This window comes from Oncorhynchus kisutch, linkage group LG6 (genome assembly GCF_002021735.2).
Source record: "Oncorhynchus kisutch isolate 150728-3 linkage group LG6, Okis_V2, whole genome shotgun sequence".
NCBI lineage: Eukaryota > Metazoa > Chordata > Actinopteri > Salmoniformes > Salmonidae > Oncorhynchus > Oncorhynchus kisutch.
Window position 1 is genome coordinate 17,694,681 of NC_034179.2, and position 22,561 is coordinate 17,717,241.

Below are 22,561 nucleotides of genomic sequence, written 5' to 3' on the forward strand. Positions count from 1 at the left end.
TCTCTCTGCCAGTCTCTCTTTCTGATTGTCTTCCCCCAACCCTTCTCCCTCTCTACCTGCTCCCCTAATCCTCCTCCCTCTCTACCTGCTCCCCCATCCTCCTCCCTCTCTACCTGCTCCCCCAACCCTCCTCCCTCTCTACCTGCTCCCCAACCCTCCTCCCTCTCTACCTGCTCCCCCAATCCGCCTCCTCCCTCTCTACCTGCTCCCCCATCCTCCTCCCTCTCTACCTCCTCCCTCATCCTCCTCCCTCTCTACCTGCTCCCCCAATCCCTCTCCTCCCTCTCTATCTGCTCCCCCAACACTCCTCCCTCTCTACCTGCTCCCTTATCCTCCTCCCTCTCTACCTGTTCCCCCAATCCTCTTCCTCCCTCTCTATCTGCTCCCCCGTCCTCCTCCCTCTCTATCTGCTCGCCCATCCTTCTCCCTCTCTACCTACTCCCCCAATCCTCCTCCTCCCTCTCCATCTGCTCCCTTCTCCATCTCCTTCCCCCAACTCTCCCCTCTCTCCCAAGTCAGTATTTCTCACTACAAACAATTGATGACAGACACTGCCATGCTGCTGTTGATGACATCGGCAGCTCAGCTGTGACGCTACCCTGATGGATAGAGAGACGGAGTGTGTGTGGGTAAGGTTTACTACGTTTACATTAACAAAGTATATACAGTATGTTTTTTATTGTCACAGACACCAGATAGGTGCAGTGTTGTTTTACAGGGTCAGCCATAGTAGCACGGTGCCCCTGGAGCAAGTTAGGATTAAGTGTGTTGCTCAGGGGCATATCAACAGATTCATCTTGCCGGCTTGGTTATTCAAAACGGCGACCTTTTGGTAGGAGCTGCATCCAGTGTTGGTCTAGCAGACTGTGTTTACTTCCATTAGGGGTCACCAGGTGACCTAATCACCCATAATCCTCTAGGATTATGTCTTGGAGTCAAATCACTGTCCTAGGTGAGATTTGCTCTTGAGGAGTAGTAACAGTAACAGAGTTCCGTTACATTCATATTGTCCACAACAACAACGTGCCAATGCTTTTCTCCACTACACCCAGAATTTGGTTTTATTTGTGTGTGTTTAGTCTCAATAAAACATGGTCCATAAGCATATGGAGAGTCAGCTGGCCTGAGACAGCTCACATTAACCTAGTGACCTGAACTATAAGACACGAACTCAACCTGACACCATGTTACACACACACACACATACACAAAAACAAGCAAGAACGCACAAACACACACACAGCTCAACTCACCACCTATAATCCAGGGTCAGTAGGGCTCTTGGGTCACGGGTACAATCTGCTGACTCTGACCTAGACCGCTGTTTTAGGATGATGTTATATCCCATATATGCTACATGATGCACTGTGTGCAATATGAAGAGTTTTATTTCAAAATAAATCAATTTTCAGAAATGTTGGTCAATTTTACTGTTAAAAGAAATGAGGAAAGAGATTGGTGTTTTCACACCCTGACCATAGTTTGCTTTGCATGTTTCTATGTTTTGTTTGGTCAGGGTGTGATCTGAGTGGGCATTCTATGTTGTGTGTCTAGTTTGTCTGTTTCTGTGTTTGGCCTGATATGGTTCTCAATCAGAGGCAGGTGTTAGTCATTGTCTCTGATTGGGAACCATATTTAGGTAGTCTGTTTGGTGTTGGGTTTTGTGGGTGATTGTCTCCTGTGTCAGTGTTTGTTCCACACGGGACTGTTTCGGGTTTACACGTTTGTTGTTTTTGTAGTTTATTCATGTATAGTTTTCTTATTAAAAAACAAACATGAATTTCAACCACGCTGCATTTTGGTCCTCCTCTCCTTTGACGGAAGAATCCCGTTACAGAATTACCCACCACAACAGGACCACGCGGCGTGGTGACAGGCAGCGGCAGCAGGAGCAGCGCGAGGAGTACTGGACATGGGAGGATGAGTTGGATGGAAAAGGACCCTGGGTACAGCCTGGAGAATATCGCCGCCCCAAAGAAGAGCTGGAGGCGATGAAGGCAGAGAGGCGCTGGTATGAGGAGGCAGCACGGCGGCGTGGATGGAAGCCAGAGAGTCAGACCCAAAAATGTCTTGGGGGGCGGCACACAGGAAGTGTGGCGAAGCCAGGTAGGAGACCTGCGGCAACTTCCTGTGCTTACCGGGGGGCTAGAGAGACCGGGCAGGCACCGTGTTATGCTGTGAAGCGCACGGTGTCCCCAGTGCGGGTGCATAGCCCGGTGAGGTACATACCAGCTCCGCGTATCGGCCGGGCTAGAGTGGGCATCGAGCCAAGTGCCATGAAGCCGGCTCTACGCATCTGGGCTCCAGTGCTTCTCCTTGGGCCGGCTTACATGGCACCAGCCTTGCGCATGGTGTCCCCGGTTCGCCTGCATAGCCCAGTGCGGGCTATTCCAACTCGCCGCACTGGCAGTGCCACCGGGAGCATTCAACCAGATAAGGTTGGGCAGGCTCGATGCTCAAGAGCTCCAGTCTATCCGGTACCACCTCCACGCACCAGCCCTCCGGTGGCAGCCCCCCGCACCAGGCTGTCTCTCCGTCTCATCCCTACAGGTGCTCCCGCCTGTCCAGTGCTGCCGGAGCCTTCCTCCTCTCCAGCGCTGCCGGAGTCTCCCGCCTGTTCAGCGCTGCCGGAGCCTTCAACCTCTACAGCGCTGCTGGAGTCTCCCGCCTGTTCAGCGCTGCCGGAGCCTTCCTCCTCTACAGCGCTGCCGGAGTCTCCCGCCTGTTCAGCGCTGCCGGAGCCTTCCTCCTCTACAGCGCTGCCGGAGTCTCCCGCCTGTTCAGCGCTGCCGGAGCCTTCCTCCTCTACAGCGCTGCCGGAGTCTCCCGCCTGTTCAGCGCTGCCGGAGCCTTCCTCCTCTACAGCGCTGCCGGAGTCTCCCGCCTGTTCAGCGCTGCCGGAGCCTTCTTCCTCTCCAGCGCTGCCGGAGTCTCCCGCCTGTTCAGCGCTGCCGGAGCCTTCCTCCTCTCCAGCGCTGACCGGAGTCTCCCGCCTGTTCAGCGCTGCCGGAGCCTTCCTCCTCTCCAGCGCTGCCGGAGTCTCCCGCCTGTTCAGCGCTGCCGGAGCCTTCCTCCTCTCCAGCGCTGCCGGAGTCTCCCGCCTGTTCAGCGCTGCCAGAGCTGCCAGTCTTTTAATTGTTTTTATTTTAATTTTATTTCACCTTTATTTAACCAGGTAGGCTAGTTGAGAAAAAGTTCTCATTTGCAACTGCGACTGGCCAAGATAAAGCATAGCAGTGTGAACAGACAACAACACAGAGTTACACATGGAGTAAACAATTAACAAGTCAATAACACAGTAGAAAAAAAAGAGAGTCTATATACATTGTGTGCAAAAGGCATGAGGAGGTAGGCGAATAATTACAATTTTGCAGATTAACACTGGAGTGATAAATGATCAGATGGTCATGTACAGGTAGAGATATTGGTGTGCAAAAGAGCAGAAGAGTAAATAAATATAAACAGTATGGGGAAGAGGTAGGTCAAATTGGGTGGGCTATTTACTGATAGACTATGTACAGCTGCAGCGATCGGTTAGCTGCTCAGATAGCAGATGTTTGAAGTTGGTGAGGGTGGTAAAAGTCTCCAACTTCAGCGATTTTTGCAATTTGTTCCAGTCAGAGGCAGCAGAGAACTGGAACGAAAGGCGGCCAAATGAGGTGTTGGCTTTAGGGATGATCAGTGAGATACACCTGCTGGAGCGCGGGTGGGTGTTGCCATCGTGACCAGTGAACTGAGATAAGGCGGAGCTTTACCTAGCATGGACTTGTAGATGACCTGGAGCCAGTGGGTCTGGCGACGAATATGTAGCGAGGGCCAGCCGACTAGAGCATACAGGTCGCAGTGGTGGGTGGTATAAGGTGCTTTAGTAACAAAACGGATAGCACTGTGATAAACTGCATCCAGTTTGCTGAGTAGAGTGTTGGAAGCTATTTTGTAGATGACATCGCCGAAGTCGAGGATCGGTAGGATAGTCAGTTTTACTAGGGTAAGTTTGGCGGCATGAGTGAAGGAGGCTTTGTTGCAGAATAGAAAGCCGACTCTAGATTTGATTTTAGATTGGAGATGTTTGATATGAGTCTGGAAGGAGAGTTTACAGTCTAGCCAGACACCTAGGTACTTATAGATGTCCACATATTCTAGGTCGGAACCATCCAGGGTGGTGATGCTAGTCGGGCATGCGGGTGCAGGCAGCGAACGGTTGAAAAGCATGCATTTGGTTTTACTAGTGTTTAAGGGCAGTTGGAGGCCACGGAAGGAGTGTTGTATGGCATTGAAGCTCGTTTGGAGGTTAGATAGCACAGTGTCCAAGGACGGGCCGGAAGTATACAGAATGGTGTCGTCTGAGTAGGGGTGGATCAGGGAATCGCCCGCAGCAAGAGCAACATCATTGATATATACAGAGAAAAGAGTCTGCCCGAGAATTGAACCCTGTGGCACCCCCATAGAGACTGCCAGAGGACCGGACAGCATGCCCTCCAATTTGACACACTGAACTCTGTCTGCAAAATAGTTGGTGAACCAGGCAAGGCAGTCATCAGAAAAACCGAGGCTACTGAGTCTGCCGATAAGAATATGGTGATTGACAGAGTCGAAAGCCTTGGCAAGGTCGATGAAGACGGCTGCACAGTACTGTCTTTTATCGATGGCGGTAATGATATCGTTTAGTACCTTGAGCGTGGCTGAGGTGCACCCGTGACCGGCTGGGAAACCTGATTGCACAGCGGAGAAGGTACGGTGGGATTCGAGATGGTCAGTGACCTGTTTGTTGACTAGGCTTTCGAAGACCTTAGATAGGCAGGGCAGGATGGATATAGGTCTGTAACAGTTTGGGTCCAGGGTGTCTCCCCCTTTGAAGAGGGGGATGACTGCGGCAGCTTTCCAATCCTTGGGGATCTCAGACGATATGAAAGAGAGGTTGAACAGGCTGGTAATAGGGGTTGCGACAATGGCGGCGGATAGTTTCAGAAATAGAGGGTCCAGATTGTCAAGCCCAGCTGATTTGTATGGGCCCAGGTTTTGCAGCTCTTTCAGAACATCTGCTATCTGCATTTGGATAAAGGAGAACCTGGAGAGGCTTGGGCGAGTAGCTGCGGGGGGGGGGGGGGGGGGGGGCGGAGCTGTTGGCCGAGGTTGGAGTAGCCAGGCGGAAGGCATGGCCAGCCGTTGAGAAATGCTTGTTGTTTTCGATAATCATGGATTTATCGGTGGTGACCATGTTACCGAGCCTCAGTGCAGTGGGCAGGTGGGAGGAGGTGCTCTTGTTCTCCATGGACTTCACAGTGTCCCAGAACTTTTTGGAGTTAGAGCTACAGGATGCAAATTTCTGCCTGAAGAAGCTGGCCTTTGCTTTCCTGACTGACTGCGTGTATTGGTTCCTGACTTCCCTGAACAGTTGCATATCGCGGGGACTATTCGATGCTATTGCAGTCCACCACAGGGTGTTTTTGTGCTGGTCGAGGGCAGTCAGGTCTGGAGTGAACCAAGGGCTATATCTGTTCTTAGTTCTGCATTTTTTGAACGGAGCATGCTTATCTAAAATGGTGAGGAAGTTACTTTTAAAGAATGACCAGGCATCCTCAACTGACGGGATGAGGTCAATGTCCTTCCAGGATACCCGGGCCAGGTCGATTAGAAAGGCCTGCTCACAGAAGTGTTTTAGGGAGCGTTTGACAGTGATGAGGGGTGGTCGTTTGACTGCGGATCCGTAGCGGATGCAGGCAATGAGGCAGTGATCGCTGAGATCCTGGTTGAAGACAGCGGAGGTGTATATGGAGGGCCAGTTGGTCAGGATGACGTCTATGAGGGTGCCCTTGTTTACAGATTTAGGGTTGTACCTGGTGGGTTCCTTGATGATTTGTGTGAGATTGAGGGCATCTATCTTAGATTGTAGGACTGCCGGGGTGTTAAGCATATCCCAGTTTAGGTCACCTAACAGAACAAACTCTGAAGCTAGATGGGGGGGCAATCAATTCACAAATGGTGTCCAGGGCACAGCTGGGAGCTGAGGGGGGTCGGTAGTAGGCGGCAACAGTCAGTGAAAGACTTATTTCTGGAGAGAGTAATTAAAAAAAATTGTAGTTCGAACTGTTTGGGTATGGACCTGGAAAGTATGACATTACTTTGCAGGCTATCTCTGCAGTAGACTGCAACTCCTCCCCCTTTGGCAGTTCTATCTTGATGGAAAATGTTATAGTTGGGTATGGAAATCTCAGAATTTTTGGTGGCCTTCCTGAGCCAAGATTCAGACACGGCAAGGACATCAGGGTTAGCAGAGTGTGCTAAAGCAGTGAGTAAAACAAACTTAGGGAGGAGGCTTCTGATGTTGACATGCATGAAACCAAGGCTTTTTCGATCACAGAAGTCAACAAATGAGGGTGCCTGGGGACATGCAGGGCCTGGGTTTACCTCCACATCACCCGCGGAACAGAGGAGGAGTAGTATGAGGGTGCGGCTAAAGGCTATCAAAACTGGTCGCCTAGAGCGTTGGGGACAAAGAATAAAAGGAGCAGATTTCTGGGCATGGTAGAATATATTCAGGGCATAATGCGCAGACAGGGGTATGGTGGGGTGCGGGTACAGCGGAGGTAAGCCCAGGCACTGGGTGATGATAAGAGAGGTTGTATCTCTGGACATGCTGGTTGTAATGGGTGAGGTCACCGCATGTGTGGGAGGTGGGACAAAGGAGGTATCAGGGGTGTGAAGAGTGGAACTAGGGGCTCCATTGTAAACTAAAACAATGATTACTAACCTGAACAACAGTACAACAGTATACAAGGCGTATTGACATTTGAGAGAGGCATACAGTAATCACAGGTGTTGATTGGGAGAGCTAGCTAAACCAGTAGGTGAGACAACAGCTAATCAGCTAGCACAATCTGCAAGGAGCTGCCAGTCTGCAAGGAGCTGTCAGTCTGCAAGGAGCTGCCAGTCTGCAAGGAGCTGCAAGGAGCTGCCAGTCTGCAAGGAGCTGCCAGTCTGCAAGGAGCTGCCAGAGCCGCCAGTCTGCAAGGAGCTGCCAGAGCCGCCAGTCTGCATGGAGCATCCAGAGCCGCCAGTCTGCAAGGAGCTGCCAGAGCCGCCAGTCTGCATGGAGCATCCAGAGCCGCCAGTCTGCATGGAGCAGCCAGAGCCGCTAGTCTGCATGGAGCAGCCAGAGCCGCTAGTCTGCATGGAGCAGCCAGAGCCGCCAGTCTGCATGGAGCAGCCAGAGCCACCAGTCTGCATGGAGCAGCCAGATCCGCCAGTCTGCATGGAGCAGCCAGAGCAGCCAGTCTGCATGGAGCAGCCAGAGTCGCCAGTCTGCATGGAGCAGCCAGATCTGCCAGTCAGCATGGAGCAGCCAGAGCCGCCAGTCAGCATGGAGCAGCCAGAGCCGCCAGTCAGCATGGAGCAGCCAGAGCCGCCAGTCAGCATGGAGCAGCCAGAGCCGCCAGTCAGCATGGAGCAGCCAGAGCCGCCAGTCAGCATGGATCCGCCAGTCAGCCAGGATCCGCCAGTGCCGCCAGTCAGCCAGGATCCGCCAGAGTCGTCAGCCAGTACGGAGCTGCCCCTCTGTCCCGAGCTGCCCCTCTGTCCCGAGCTGCCCCTCAGTCCAGTGGGGTCATTTAGAAGGGTCGCCGTGGTTAGGAGGCCACGGAAGCGGACAATGTGGCGGACTAAGACTATGGTGAAGTGGGGGCCACGTCCAGCACCAGAGCCGCCACCGCGGACAGATGCCCACCCAGACCCTCCCCAATAGGTTCAGGTTTTTTTGGGGGGGGGCGGGGGGTACTGTCACACCCTGACCATAGTTTGCTTTGTATGTTTCTATGTTTTGTTTGGTCAGGGTGTGATCTGAGTGGGCATTCTATGTTGTGTGTCTAGTTTGTCTGTTTCTGTGTTTGGCCTGATATGGTTCTCAATCAGAGTCAGGTGTTAGTCATTGTCTCTGATTGGGAACCATATTTAGGTAGCCCGTTTGGTGTTGGGTTTTATGGGTGATTGTCTCCTGTGTCAGTGTTTGTTCCACACGGGACTGTTTACACGTTTGTTGTTTTTGTAGTTTATTCATGTATAGTTTTCTTATTAAAAAACAAACATGAATCTCAACCACGCTGCATTTTGGTCCTCCTCTCCTTCAACGGAAGAATCCCGTTACAGGTGTGTTTTTTCACTATCTAATCATGGCATGGGGTTGTTCAATGACAGACATGTATTTGTTTATTTGTTCATTTCAGAGAGACAAATAATCGTGGTTTTTTTGCAAAATGCTATATATCCACCTAACTCTCAGAGGAATAAGAAGTATTGCTAGGTTTTACAGAGTCAAATGTAACAAATAATTAAATTTTTAACAAAGAGCTCTACAAATTACACATTTGTGACATTAATATTTAATTGTGTATACTGTACCAGTAAAGTTTGGACACACCTATTCATTCAAGGGTTTTTCTTTATTTTTACTATTTTCTACATTGTAGAATAATAGGGAAGCCATCAAAACTATAAAATAACACATATGGGATCATGTAGTAACCAAAAAAGTGTTAAACAAATCAAAATATATTTTAGATTCTTCAAAGTAGCCACCCTTTGCCTTAATGACAGCTTTGCACACTCTTGGCATTCTCTCAACCAGCATCATAAGGAATGCTTTTCCAATCGTCTTCAAGAAATTCCCACATATACTGAGCACTTGTTGGCTGCGTTTCCTTCAGTCTGCGGTCCAAACAATCTCAATTGGGTTGAGGTCACGTGACTGGGGTGGCCAGGTCATCTGATGCAGCACTCCATCACTCTCATTCTTGTTCAAATAGCCCTTACACAGGCTGGAAGTGTGTTTTGGGTCATTGTCCTGTTGAAAAACAAATGATAGTCCCACTAAGCGCAAACCAGATGGGATGTTGTATTGTTGCAGAATGCGGTGGTAGCCATGCTGGTTAAGTGTGCCTTGAATTCTGTATAAATCACTCAGTGTCACCAGCAAAGCACCCCCACACCATCACACTTCCTCCTCCATGCTTCACGTTGGAAACCACACATGCAGAGATAATCCGTTCACCTACTCTGCGCCTCACAAAGACACAGCTGTTGTAACCAAAAATCTCACATTTGGACTCATCAGACCAAAGGACACCGGTTTAATGCCCATTGCTCATGTTTCTTGGCCCAAGCAAGTCTCTTATTCTTATTGGTGTCCTTTAGTAGTGGTTTCTTTGCAGAAATTTGACCATGAAGGCCTGATTCACCCAGTCAGAAGCATTTATTTGGGCTGCAATCTGAGGTGCAGTTAACTCTACTGAAGTTATCATCTGCAGCAGAGTTAACTCTGGGTCTTCCTTTCCTGTGGTGGTCCTCATGAGAGCCAGTTTCATCATAGCGCTTGGTGGTTTTTGCGACTGCACTTTGAAACTTTCAAAGTTCTTGACATTTTCCAGATTGACTGACCGTCATGTCTTAAGTAAGTGAAGCTGTTCTAACCATAATATGGACTTGGTCTTTTACAAAATAGGGTGTCACGAATCCCGTTTCCTGAGTCTGATATTTGCCAGTGTTCTGTCCTGGAGTGTTTTTTCCGGCGTACTGGAACGCACCCTGTCTGGTTGCCGGGCAATGTAGCCAGTTGGGAGTTCTGATTACCCGCACCTGTATCCCATCAGCTATCTGCACACCTGGTCCTGATCATCATCTCTCCTCTTCATAAGCCCGGACCTGACAACCATTCCCTGCCGGATCGTTAGCCATGAACAGTATGTTGTGCCATAGTATCAGCCTCAAGTTGGATAGAATTTGTTTTGTTGTTTTGTACGTCTTGCTTGCCTTAAACTTACCTCCGTTTGTTCTGTCTTCAGTTACTCACCCGGATCATTTACCCCATTCCCGCCTGGTCGTCGGAGGATTCCGCTTCCCCATTGGATCCACCTATTTACTCCCATCAACTCACCACCGCTGCCCGCTACGCCACCTGGATATATCTACCCATTCACATTCACTTGTAAATAAATACTCACCTTCTTCCTACTCTCCTTGTCCTGGTCTGCTTCTGGGTTCAATTTTTAAGAAACGTGACATAGGGTTATCTTCTGCATACCACCCCTAACTTGTCACAACAGAACTGATTTTCTCAAATGCATAAAGAAGGAAACAAATTCCACAAATGAACTTTTAACAAGGCACACCTGTTAATAATTGAAATGCATTGTAGGTGACTACCACATGAAGCTGGTTGAGAGAATGCTAAGAGTGTGCAAAGCTGTCATCAAGGCAAAGGGTGGCTACTTTGAAGAATCTCAAATATAAATATATTTTGATTTGTTTAACACTTTTTTGGTTACTATATGATTCCATGTGTTATTTCCTGTTTTTGATGTCTTCATTATTATTATTCTACAATGTAGAAAATGGTAAAAATAAAGAAAAACCCTGGAATGAGTAGGTGTGTCCAAACTTTTGAATGGTAATGTATATATATTTTGTAATTCAATACATTAATTTGAGATCTGTATGTGAAACTTTTATATTTGACATTTTAGTCATTTAGCAGATGCTCTTACCTAGAGAAACTTACAGTAAGTGCATTCATCTTAAGATAGCTAGGTGAGACGATCACATGTCACAGTCAAATACACAGGATACCAACATTCCATTCCAGCCAAACAATGGATATATAGCGTTTTGTAAAAAAAAAACATTTTCATACACATCTAAAATCTATTACTTAAAAATCTGTGAACAGATATATTTTACACACACATGAAGGTGCTCATAAGCAATAATTTCTGATGAAAAGACACAAATGTGAAAAATGTGTGGATATACACTCTAGTGTTTTGGAAATAAACTCTTCATATGTTGTATTGCCTGCTGTGTGTTAGCCATGCTATGCTAGGTAATGTATTCTGCCTGCTGTATGTTAGCCATGCTATGCTAGGTAATGTATTCTGCCTGCTGTGTGTTAGCCATGCTATGCTAGGTAATGTATTCTGCCTGCTGTGTGTTAGCCATGCTATGCTAGGTAATGTATTCTGCCTGCTGTATGTTAGCCATGCTATGCTAGGTAATGTATTCTGCCTGCTGTGTGTTAGCCATGCTATGCTAGGTAATGTATTCTGCCTGCTGTATGTTAGCCATGCTATGCTAGGTAATGTATTCTGCCTGCTGTGTGTTAGCCATGCTATGCTAGGTAATGTATTCTGTATGATGCATGTTAGCCATGCAATGCTATGCTACATACATGTATTCTGTGTGTTGTATTTCAGTATGTATGCTAGCCAGTAGCCACCCACCTGGATCATGTAGAGCTGGGCAATGCGGTACTCTTCCACGCTCATAGGCATGGGGATGCGGTACTCCTTGATCAGCATGGTAGCTAGGTGGTGGGGTGGCACAGGGGGGGGGGGGGCAGAGGGTCGTCTCAACGAGCCGCTCTACCCAAGCAGCAGCATCATCAAACAGCCGGGATGGAACACATTACGGTTCAGACCTGTAGGTGAACAGAAGAGACACATATCTGAGTTAACACTGGGTGAGAGGAAACGCGTATCATGTAATACTTGATTGGGTCAAGTCAATGTGGTGAGAACAATCAGTAGTCTTAGAAGATGTCTGTGTGATGACACACACGCATGCAAGTGTAAGACTATAAAGACTACAAAAAAAAACTTCCCTGAACCAACACTTGCTCTTGACTCCCCCCTTTAAAGATCTGACTTTGCTGATAGCTACATTATTGAGGAAAGTGTATTCACTATGCCTGTGATATGTAGCTGTCCCACCTAGCTACCTTACGATGAATGCACTAACAGTAAGTCTCTCTGGATAAGAGCATCTGCTAAATGAATAAAATGTAAAAAAAACTGTACTGCTAATCTTGACAAGAGAGACTTACATCTAAAGTGAATACAAAACTGAATTACATATTTTACTTACCATGGCAAGTCAGAACAAATTCTTAATTTCAATGACTGCCTCGGAAAAGACATTGCCTTGTTCAGGGGCAGAACAACAGATTTTTTACCTTGTCAGCTCAGGCAACCTTTTGGTTCCTAGTCCAACGCTCTAACGAAGACAACACTTCTTCTCCAAATCCTGTGTGTGTGTATGTCCTCAGTCAACGTTCAGCCCTGCACCAGATATATCAAAACCTTTACTTACATTTAATATATGATTTATTACAAGTTATTACACGCTATATCCAGGTACATCAAACGTTCCAGCAACTTCCCAGTAACGTCCAAACTAAATCCCAATAGTCAAAGTCCCTATTCACTGTAGAGGTAATGTCAGTCTGCTAACAACGTGATTCCACCATCGACAAGTCCCAGGCATCAAGCATAAACATCCAGTCAACATCCAATCAATCAAATCAAAGTAATGCCAAAACAAAGTCCAAATAATGTTTCCTCCAGTAGACAGTACAAGTCTGATCAAGCGACAAGGCAGCATGACAACACACACACACACACACACACACACACACACACACACACACACACACACACACACACACACACAGAAAGAGAGACTCACAGGGACGAGTTTAGTACGTCACATGACTGAGGGAGCTTAGTGTAAGAGGGATTAAATACGCAGCATCACACAACTCTGTCTTATTTTTATTTTACAGGGACAGTGCACATTAATCAACATTAATATTACACTAATGCAAAATCCATGTAAATGTGTCAGGGTTACCCAAGAGCTCATTTGCACCTGTAGTCCCTGGGCAGGTAAGTGCTGCCCAGGGACTACAGCCACAATGCAAATACAAATACTCTCTAAAAACAATACAAAATAAAATACTTCTCTGTCTCTCTGTCGCTTCCCTTTGCTTCCCCCCCTTCTATCTCCTTCCCCCAACTCTCCCAAGTCAGCTACAAACAATTGATGACAGACACTGCCATGCTGCTGTTGATGACATCGGCAGCTCAGCTGTGACGCTACCCTGATGGATAGAGAGACGGAGTGTGTGTGGGTAAGGTTTACTACGTTTACATTAACAAAGTAAATACAGTATGTTTTTTTATTGTCACAGACACCAGATAGATGCAGTGTTGTTTTACAGGGTCAGCCATAGTAGCACGGTGCCCCTGGAGCAAGTTAGGATTAAGTGTGTTGCTCAGGGGCATATCAACAGATTTTTCATCTTGCCGGCTTGGTTATTCAAAACGGCAACCTTTTGGTAGGAGCTGCATCAAGTGTTGGTCTAGCAGACTGTGTTTACTCCGTTAGGGGCCACCAGGAGACCTAATCACCCATAATCCTCTAGGATTATGTCCTGGGGTCAAATCACTGTCCTAGGTGAGATTTGCTCTTGAGGAGTAGTAACAGTAACAGAGTTCCGTTACATTCATATTGTCCACAACAACAGCGTGCCAATGCTTTTCTCCACTACACCCAGAATTTGGTTTTATTTGTGTGTGTGTGTGAGAGAGAGAGAAAGGAGGGAGGGAATAAGAGGGAGAGATGGGAGAGAGGGGGTGGAAGGCTGCCCGAGGGGGAGAGCATGTATGGGAGGACCTAGACAGACAGAGAGAGAGAGAGCTAGAGAGATAGAGATAGATAGGGAGGGAGAGAGAGAGGTATAGAACTAGAGATAGAGAGAGAGAAAAAGAAAGAAAGAAAGAAAAAAGAGAGAAAGAGGGTAGAGTTAAACAGGTGGTCTGGGATTAAGACTGGGTGTATAGAGCATTCTGGATGCTAAGAATGTGATAGAGTACGTCAATGGTTTAAAATGATTGCCGTCCAAAGAATGCATCAGCTATTGTCGTTAGCTTAACAGGATTCGCCCCTCCCCATGATTGTTTCATGTCATTGGCTTAAAATGATTCCACGGCCCAACAATGTGATACGTCATTGGTTTAAAATGATTCCTATTACAGTTAATTATGAGAGCTGCTGCTCTAACGTAGGTTAAATTTGATAACACACACACGCACAAACACACAGCTTCACACACACGCACACTATTATATTTTGTCAATAACAGCTGGTGCATGATGTCTAATATTTAAAAAGTCTCAAGGTATTGTTCGCCTGAGGTAGAGTACGTCAAGATAAGCTGTAGACCACACTATCACTAGCCTTTTCCAAGAGAGTTCTCCTCTATATTATTCGTAGCTGTCTATTTAACACCACAAACCGATGCTGGCACTAAGACTGCACTCAATGAGCTGTAAGAATCTACCAAATCTACCAAAACCTGGCCGTCCCTCTAAACTTTCAGCTCATACAAGGAGAAGACTGATCAGAGATGCAGCCAAGAGGCCCATGATCACTCTGGATGAACTGCAGAGATCTACAGCTGAGGTGGGAGACTCTGTCCATAGGACAACAATCAGTCGTATATTGCACAAATCTGGCCTTTATGGAAGCGTGGCAAGAAGAAAGCCATTTCTTAAAGATATCCATAAAAAGTGTTGTTTAAAGTTTGCCACAAGCCACCTGGGAGACACACCAAACATGTGGAAGAAGGTGCTCTGGTCAGATGAAACCAAAATTGAACTTTTTGGCAACAATGCAAAACGTTATGTTTGGCATAAAAGCAACACAGCTCATCACTCTGAACACACCATCCCCACTGTCAAACATGGTGGTGGCAGCATCATGGTTTGGGCCTGCTTTTCTTCAGCAGGGACAGGGAAGATGGTTAAAATTGATGGGAAGATGGATGGAGCCAAATACAGGACCATTCTGGAAGAAAACCTGATGGAGTCTGCAAAAGACCTGAGACTGGGACGGAGATTTGTCTTCCAACAGGACAATGATCCAAAAAAAAGCAAAATCTACAATGGATTGGTTCAAAAATAAACATATCCAGGTGTTAGAATGGCCAAGTCAAAGTCCAGACCTGAATCCAATCGAGAATCTGTGGAAAGAACTGAAAACTGCTGTTCACAAATGCTCTCCATCCAACCTCACTGAGTTCGAGCTGTTTTGCAAGGAGGAATGGGAAAACATTTCAGTCTCTCGATGTGCAAAACTGATAGAGACATACCCCAAGCGACTTACAGCTGTAATCGCAGCAAAAGGTGGCGCTACAAAGTATTAACTTAAGGGGGCTGAATAATTTTGCACTCCCGATTTTTCAGTTTTTGATTTGTTAAAAAAGTTTGAAATATCCAATAAATGTCGTTCCACTTCATGATTGTGTCCCACTTGTTGTTGATTCTTCACAAAAAAAATACAGTTTTATATCTTTATGTTTGAAGCCTGAAATGTGGCAAAAGGTCGCAAAGTTCAAGGGGGCCGAATACTTTCGCAAGGCACTGTACATACTTTTTTTGTATGGTAGCCTACGGAAAAGTGTGTTAAATCATTTCTAACTTGTTAACATTTTCTGCTAGTTAGTTTTTGCAACCATGTGGGTTTTAGCTTGCTTGAGCCTGCTAACTGAGGAGTGTTAATTCACCTGTTTACATACATGTTTCATTTGAAAACATTTATCTTACGAAGGAGTTGTTTAATCTAACTGCTTAACTATTTATCTGTACATGGAATTGTATTTGTGTTTTTTTTACTCCTTTTTTCTAATCTTTACAGGAAAATGCCACGGGCACTATCTGATGTGTGGAGACATTTCACTGCAGCTAATGTAGAAGGAAAAGCTGTGTACATTTGCAAATACTGTGCCAAATCATATGTGAAGAATGCAACAAAGATGCAGAATCATCTGGCCAAGTGCATAAAGTTCCCTCAGCACTCACAACAATAAAGGTTAAACCTCTGACCAAAGTCCCTCTACTTCTATTTGAGGTGAAAATGATGAATCAGACACCTTATCGATAGCAACAGCTCATGGTCCTGCTGGACCAGAAGTTTTTTTGACCCAATGGAGGAATGCAGTCAGAGAATGAAACTAGTTCATCTCATTTTTCAAGGTTGGAAAGTGACAGTGAAGATGAGGCCTCAGACACCCCTCCGAACAGACTTGCTTTACCTACTCATTTGCTGGATGCAAAGTTCAACGGAGTTCAAGTGAAGGTCAAGCAAATCATAGAGAAAGAAGACTGTATTGCAATCATCTCTGATCGGTGGTCGAATGTTTGCGGGCAAGGAATAATTAAATACAAGAGCTCTTCTACAAGCTCTTCTACAAGCTCTTCTACAAGAGCACAGACACAGGGGACAATAGACACACCGCACCACATTGAAGCTGCCCAGCAACACCCGTTGGGGTGGTGTTGTCATCATGTTTGACAGCCTCCTGGAGGGGAAGGAGTCTCTCCAAGAAATGGCCATATCACAGTCTGCCGATATGGGCAGCCCCATCAAGAGGATCCTCCTGGATGATGTATTTTGAGAGAGAGTGGGAAGCAGCCTGAAACTCCTGAAACCTATAGCAGTAGCCATTGCATGGATTGAGGGAGACAATGCCATCCTGTCTGATGTTCAGACTCTGCTTGAGAGAATAAATCCATAATGCCCTGCCCACTTCACTGTTGCTCCAAGTAGAGGAAACTGAAGTTCTGAAATACATCAAAAAGTGTGAAGACTTCTGCCTGAAGCCCATACACGCCGCAGTGTACATGTTGGAAGTATGCTGGCAAGAGCATCCTGTCTGGTGCAGAGATCAACAAGGCCTATGGTGTCATCACTACAGTGTCTCGCCACCTTGGCCTGGATGAGGGCAAGGTTCTTGGCAGTCTGGCGAAGTACACTTCCAAGCAAGGGCTTTGGGATGGAGATGCAATATGGGATGGAGATACAATATGGCAGTCGTGCCAACATATCTCATCAGCCACCTGTTGGAAATGGACTTTGTGGATCTGAGGCTCTTTTCACTGTTGCCTCCATCATCCTTCAAATTCCACCATCAGGCTCGTAAGAGCGCAACTGGTCCTTTTTTGGGAAGACACACCAAAGCACGCAACAGGCTGACCAATACAAGGGTTGAAAAATTGGGCAAATTTGAGGCTTTTTGAGCCTGACAAGGAGCCATCCTCAACAAGGTTGGAAAGTGACAGTGAAGATGAGGCCTCAGAGTCTGATGTTCAAGAGGTGGACATTGAGGAGGCCCAGGGAGAAGACATGGAAGACTGAGAGGAAGACAACCAAAGCTTTAGTTTATAGACCATCATTTTACAGATGTATGTTGAAAACGTTTTTGGGAGATGCGATGGATCACTGAGGATCATTCAATATTCCCTTTCTTTTGTTGTTCAGTGTGAAGAGTCAACTCACTTACTTAAAGTTAAATTCGTAACTAAATTGTTTTTTAGAATTTCTATTGGAAGGATTTAATCATTTGCAATTATGTCTACTTATGATAAGATAAAATGTTTATGTTTCTGTCTCCATATGATATGGTAAATATATCCCATACAAAAAACATCTACATTTAAATTGTATTAATATTAATTTGCATATATTTATTTGAATTCCCATATATTCCTGTTAATTCCCACGGAAAGTTTCCACCTCTGAATATTCCCCAAAAATTGCAACCCTAAACAAAACTCCAACACCATCATTAAGTTTGCTGACGACACAACAGCGGTGGGCCTGATCACTGACAACGATGAGCCTATAGAGAGGAGGTCAGAGACCTGGCAGTGTGGTGCCAGGACAACAACCTCTCCCTCAATGTGAGCAAGACAAAAGAGCTGATCATGGACTACAGGAAAAGGTGGGCTGAACAGGCCCCCATTAACATCAATGGGGCTATATTGGAGCAGGTCGAGAGTTTCATGTTCCTTGGTGTCCACATCACCAACAAACTATCATGGTCCAAAAACACCAAGACAGTCATGAAGAGGGCACAACAACACCTTTCCCACCTCAGAAGACTGGAAAGATTTGGCATGGGTCCCCAGATCTTCAAAAAGTTCTACAGCTGCACCATCGAGAGCATCCTGACCGGTTGCATGGTGTTGCCTGGTATAGCAACTGCTCTGCATCTGATCGTAAGGTGCTACAGAGGGTAGTGTGTACTAGAGGTCGGCCGATTAATCGGAATGGCTGATTAATTAGGGCCGATTTCAAGTTTTCATAACAATTGGTAATCGGCATTTTTGGGACACCGATCATGGCCGATTACATTGCACTCCGCGAGAAGATTGAGTGGCAGGCTGACTGCCTGTTATGCGAGTGCAGCAAGGAGCCAAGGTAAGGTGCTAGCTAGCATTAAACGTATCTTATAAAAAACAATCAATCTAAAAATAATCACTAGTAAACTATACATGGTTGATGATATTACTAGTTTATCTAGCTTGTTCTGCGTTGAATATAATCGATGCGGTGCCTGTTAATTTATCATTGAATCATAGCCTATTTCGCCAAACGGGTGATTTAACAAGCGCATTCGCAAAAAAAGCACTGTCGTTGCACCAATGTGTACCTAACCATAAACATCAACGCCTTTCTTAAAATCAATACACAAGTATATATTTTTAAACCTGCATATTTTGTTAATATTGCCTGCTAACATGAAATTATTTTAACTAGGGAAATTGTGTCACTTCTCTTACATTCTGTGTAACAGAGTCAGGGTATATGCAGCAGTTTGGGCCACCTGGCTCATTGCGAACTGTAAAGACTATTTCTTCCTAACAAAGACAGCCAACTTCGCCAAACGGGGGATGATTTAACAAAAGCGCATTTGCGAAAAAAGCATAATCGTTGCACGACTGTAGCTAACCATAAACATTAATGCCTTTCTTAAAATCAATACACAGAAGTATATATCTTTAAACCTGCATATTTAGTTAAAGAAATTAATGTTAGCAGGCAATATTAAACTAGGTAAATTGTGTCACTTCTCTTGCGTTCATTGCATGCAGAGTCAGGGTATATGCAACAGTTTGGGCCGCCTGGCTCGTTGCGAACTAATTTGCCAGAATTTTACGTAATTATGACATAACATTGAAGGTTGTACAATGTAACAGGAATATTTAGACTGATGGATGCCACCCGATAGATACAATACGGAAAGGTTCCGTATTTCACTTAAAGAATAAGCTTTTTATTTTCGTGATGATAGTTTCCGGATTTGACCATATTAATGACCTAAGGCTCGTATTTCTGTGAGTTATTATGTTATAATTAAGTCTGATTTGATATTTGATGTGGTAGGCAGCAGCAGGCTAGTAAGCATTCATTCAAACAGCACTTTCGTGCGTTTGCAAGCAGCTCTTCGCTTGAAGCACAGCGCTGTTTATGACTTCAAGCATATCAACTCCCGAGATTAGGCTGGTGTAACCGATGTGAAATGGATAACTAGTTAGTGGGGGGCGCGCTAATAGCGTTTCAAACGTCACTCGCTCTGAGACTTGAAGTAGTTGTTCCCCTTGCTCTGCAAGGGCCGCCGTTTATGTGGAGCGGTGGGTAAAGATGCTTTGAGGGAGGCTGTTGTCAATGTGTTCCTGGTTCGAGCCCAGGTAGGAGAGGGAGGGAAGCTATACTGTTACACTGGCAATACTAAAGTGCCTAAAGTGCCCCCCCAACCTGTTTGTACACTGCTGCTACTTGCTGTTTATTATCACTTTACCCCTACGTCGACTACCCTGTACCCCTGCACATTGATGCCCCCCTGTATAAAGCCTCGTTATTGTTATTTTATCGTTTATTTTTTATTTATTTTTTACTTTAGTTAATTTACTAAATATCTTCATAACTATTTCTTGAACTGCATTGTTGGTTAAGGGCTTGTAAGTAAGCATTTCACGGTAAGGTCTACACCTGTTGTATTCGGCGCATCTGGCAAATACAATTTGATTTGATATTACTGGACCAGAGGCAGGAAAAGCCAAGCTGTGATGTATTATAGTCAGGCTGCAGTAATTAGCTGGAGCACTTAGGCTTGAGACAAACACATTCCAACTGCTAGGGTCTAACTTGGCAGGGAGCAGGCCACATCAATTATATCTAACACCACAGCCAGTGTGTGTGTATTGTGTCAGGGTGTGTTCCGGGCCAGTTCCATTCCATCCTCTATTCCAACCAATGCCGGAGGGACTTTGTCGTCAGATGGTTCCCTCAGCAACTGTCTGTCCAGTCCTCTCCCTGTATTTGACCCCCCCGTGGGGTCTGAGGTGGCAGAGCTCCAGACTGGTGATTACTTTGGGGATGTCCACTACTTGGTCCAGCTGAGAGTGCTACTGCCCAGTCTGAACAATAAAACCTTTCCTAGGGGCCTGCTTCTACATCTGCATTGCTTGCTGTTTGGGGTTTTAGGCTGGGTTTCTGTATAGCACTTTGTGAAATCGGCTAATGTAAAAGGGCTTTATAAATAAATACATTTGATTGATTGATTGAATGAATGGGGGTTTGTCTTTCACACGGGGGCAAGTTATATCAGCTAAATGTACCGGACACCTCCCATCCATTCTACTCAGACGATGTGTCTATTGTAGCTTATTAGAATGGCTTTTCCGTAGTGAGAGCACCACTTCACAAGACTCTGAGTCTATTATTCCATCCTGTGGACACATGCTAGGATGACAGTCAGGGTGCAGAACCATACTGCCATAATATAATGTCAAAAAATCTAAACATCCAAATCTAATAAAAGAATGAAGAATCTAAAGGAGGTTATTCAGTCCAGTAGGGACCAGTGATGTCTCTATGTGATTACCATCACAAGCCTCAATTCCACCGAATCACATGGCTGCTGCCCTCCTGAAGCCCTGCAGGCAGGCAGACACACAGACAGACACACAGACAGACACACAGACAGACACACATGCCAGGCTTTTATCAATATGTTGTTTTTAACAGCGTACAATCAATACAGGCTTCAGTGGCAGGATCAACAACAACAGCATAAACAACAACAACAGGATCAACAACAACAGCATAAACAACAACAACAGGATCAACAATAACAACAACTACTGCAGAGCACAGTACACACATTCAGATTCAACAAATTCAGGTTCAGTAAAACGTACAATACAGTAGCTAACCTGAAGCCGACATCCAGCCTCCAAGTCTAGCTTCACAAGTCGAGGTTCTAGGATGAAGAATGAATGTGATAATATGGTGTATGGCTACGCACTACGACTACGACTACTCCACTCACTCCACCACCCTAAACCAGCTATACTTCATCCCAACAGTCAACACAGACATCCTCTCCTTCATCTGCATCAGAGATACAATAACATACACACACATACACTGACACAGTCCAGAACAAAAGCAGGTCTAATGCTGATATGGAAGAGCGTTCTCAAAACAAGGCGTTTTACCTTTCAGAAGCAGGACGGCACATAGACAGCTTGTCATAACCAGCAGATCCAATCTACAGTGACTGAAGGGTCATCTCATCTCCCAGCTCTCGACAGCCCCATCAGCCAGAAAGCCTGCCACACTGACATCCCTACAGTATCACCATCAACGACTGGCCTTAGTCTGGTTATGATGTTGTTTTTATTGTTGTTGTGTTCGTCTGTGGTCTCATCAGCTGTGAGGTGACTAAGGCAGCATGAGAGGAGCGCTTGGTGTGAAAACAGCCATCAGAGAAAGAAAAACAGGAGACATCGATTCGCTTGCTCTTCATCTTTTCACCTACCCCCTTTTTCTCCATTCCTCCCTTTGTCTCCACCTAAACTGGAACTAGGAAGCCCAGTTACCATGGAGACGCACGAGGCTGTGATGTGATTGGTCGGTGTTGTTATGATGGGATGGCCCACTGGTTAATCAACGCTACTGCACTCCTTCATTCCTCTCTCTCCCTCTTTCTTTCTCTATCTTTCTCACCCCACTTCTCCCTTTTTCTCCCTCTCATCCATCCTCTCTTCACTGTGAATGTTTCTCTTGCCTGCTCTCCATATTTGTTACATGGTAATAGTATTCATAGGACAGGATATATGTGTTGTTTGCTGATCTAAACTGATTTAAATCCTTTACTGATTCAAATCTTGTACTGATTCAAAACCTTTACTGATTCAAAACCTTTACTGATTCAAGTGCCACAGTCACAGTCTCACACACACACATGCACTAGCACGCACACACAGCGATCTACACGTCAAACAAAAGCAAGCTAGAATTCCTAAAAAACAGAGGCACACTGTACAGGCTTTCAAAAACCTATTCATGACTGCAGAGGTCAGTTTGGAATAGGGTGAAGACATGCAAAACATACTGTAGCCTAAGTACACAGTACCAAATGACTTCCCACCTGCAGGGTGTTATAAAAAACCATGTACTGTACCTATAAAATTATGTGTCCCTGGCCAAGAGTGTTGTATTGCATACTGGAGTTTGAATGAGCCTGCCTTGAATCACAACATGGGTCTTTCACTTTGACTACCAAATCAATGATCCATTCATTCATTTTCATAAGTCACACCCTAGACAATGTAAATGCTGTTTTAGAAATGCTTATTATCATGATTTCAAATGTGTATAGATGATTATAAATGTTCTAATGGAATTCTAATGTCTCAATGTATCAGATGTTTGAATGTGTATGTCTGTTTTTCTTGTCAGACACGACATGTCAAGAAAGGACTGACAGACGAGTTGGCTAAAGAACAACCAGATCTGGCAACCTGGCTAGGAGGGAAGAAGGAAACCAGAGATTGGAGAACAGACTTCTCATTCATAACAGCAGCCAACTGTTGGATCTCTCTCT

General features: G+C 45.6%; 1 protein-coding gene across 2 annotated transcripts in view; it reads right to left on the minus strand.

Moving 5' to 3' along the window:
• The window catches only part of LOC109891713 (membrane-associated phosphatidylinositol transfer protein 2), a 75,456-nt gene extending 53,923 nt beyond the window's left edge, over positions 1-21,533 (minus strand). Inside the window, exons 1-3 of one of the 2 annotated variants that reach the window (XM_031826314.1) lie at positions 21,171-21,533; positions 11,999-12,104; positions 11,268-11,464 (exon numbers count right to left, since the gene is read on the minus strand). In XM_031826314.1, coding sequence (XP_031682174.1) covers positions 11,268-11,345 — 78 coding nt within the window. In that variant the 5' untranslated portion in view covers positions 11,346-11,464; positions 11,999-12,104; positions 21,171-21,533. The remainder of the gene's footprint in view (positions 1-11,267; positions 11,465-11,998; positions 12,105-21,170) is intronic. The other variant, XM_031826315.1, reaches the window with a different exon arrangement.
• Between the last annotated feature and the right edge of the window lie 1,028 nt (positions 21,534-22,561).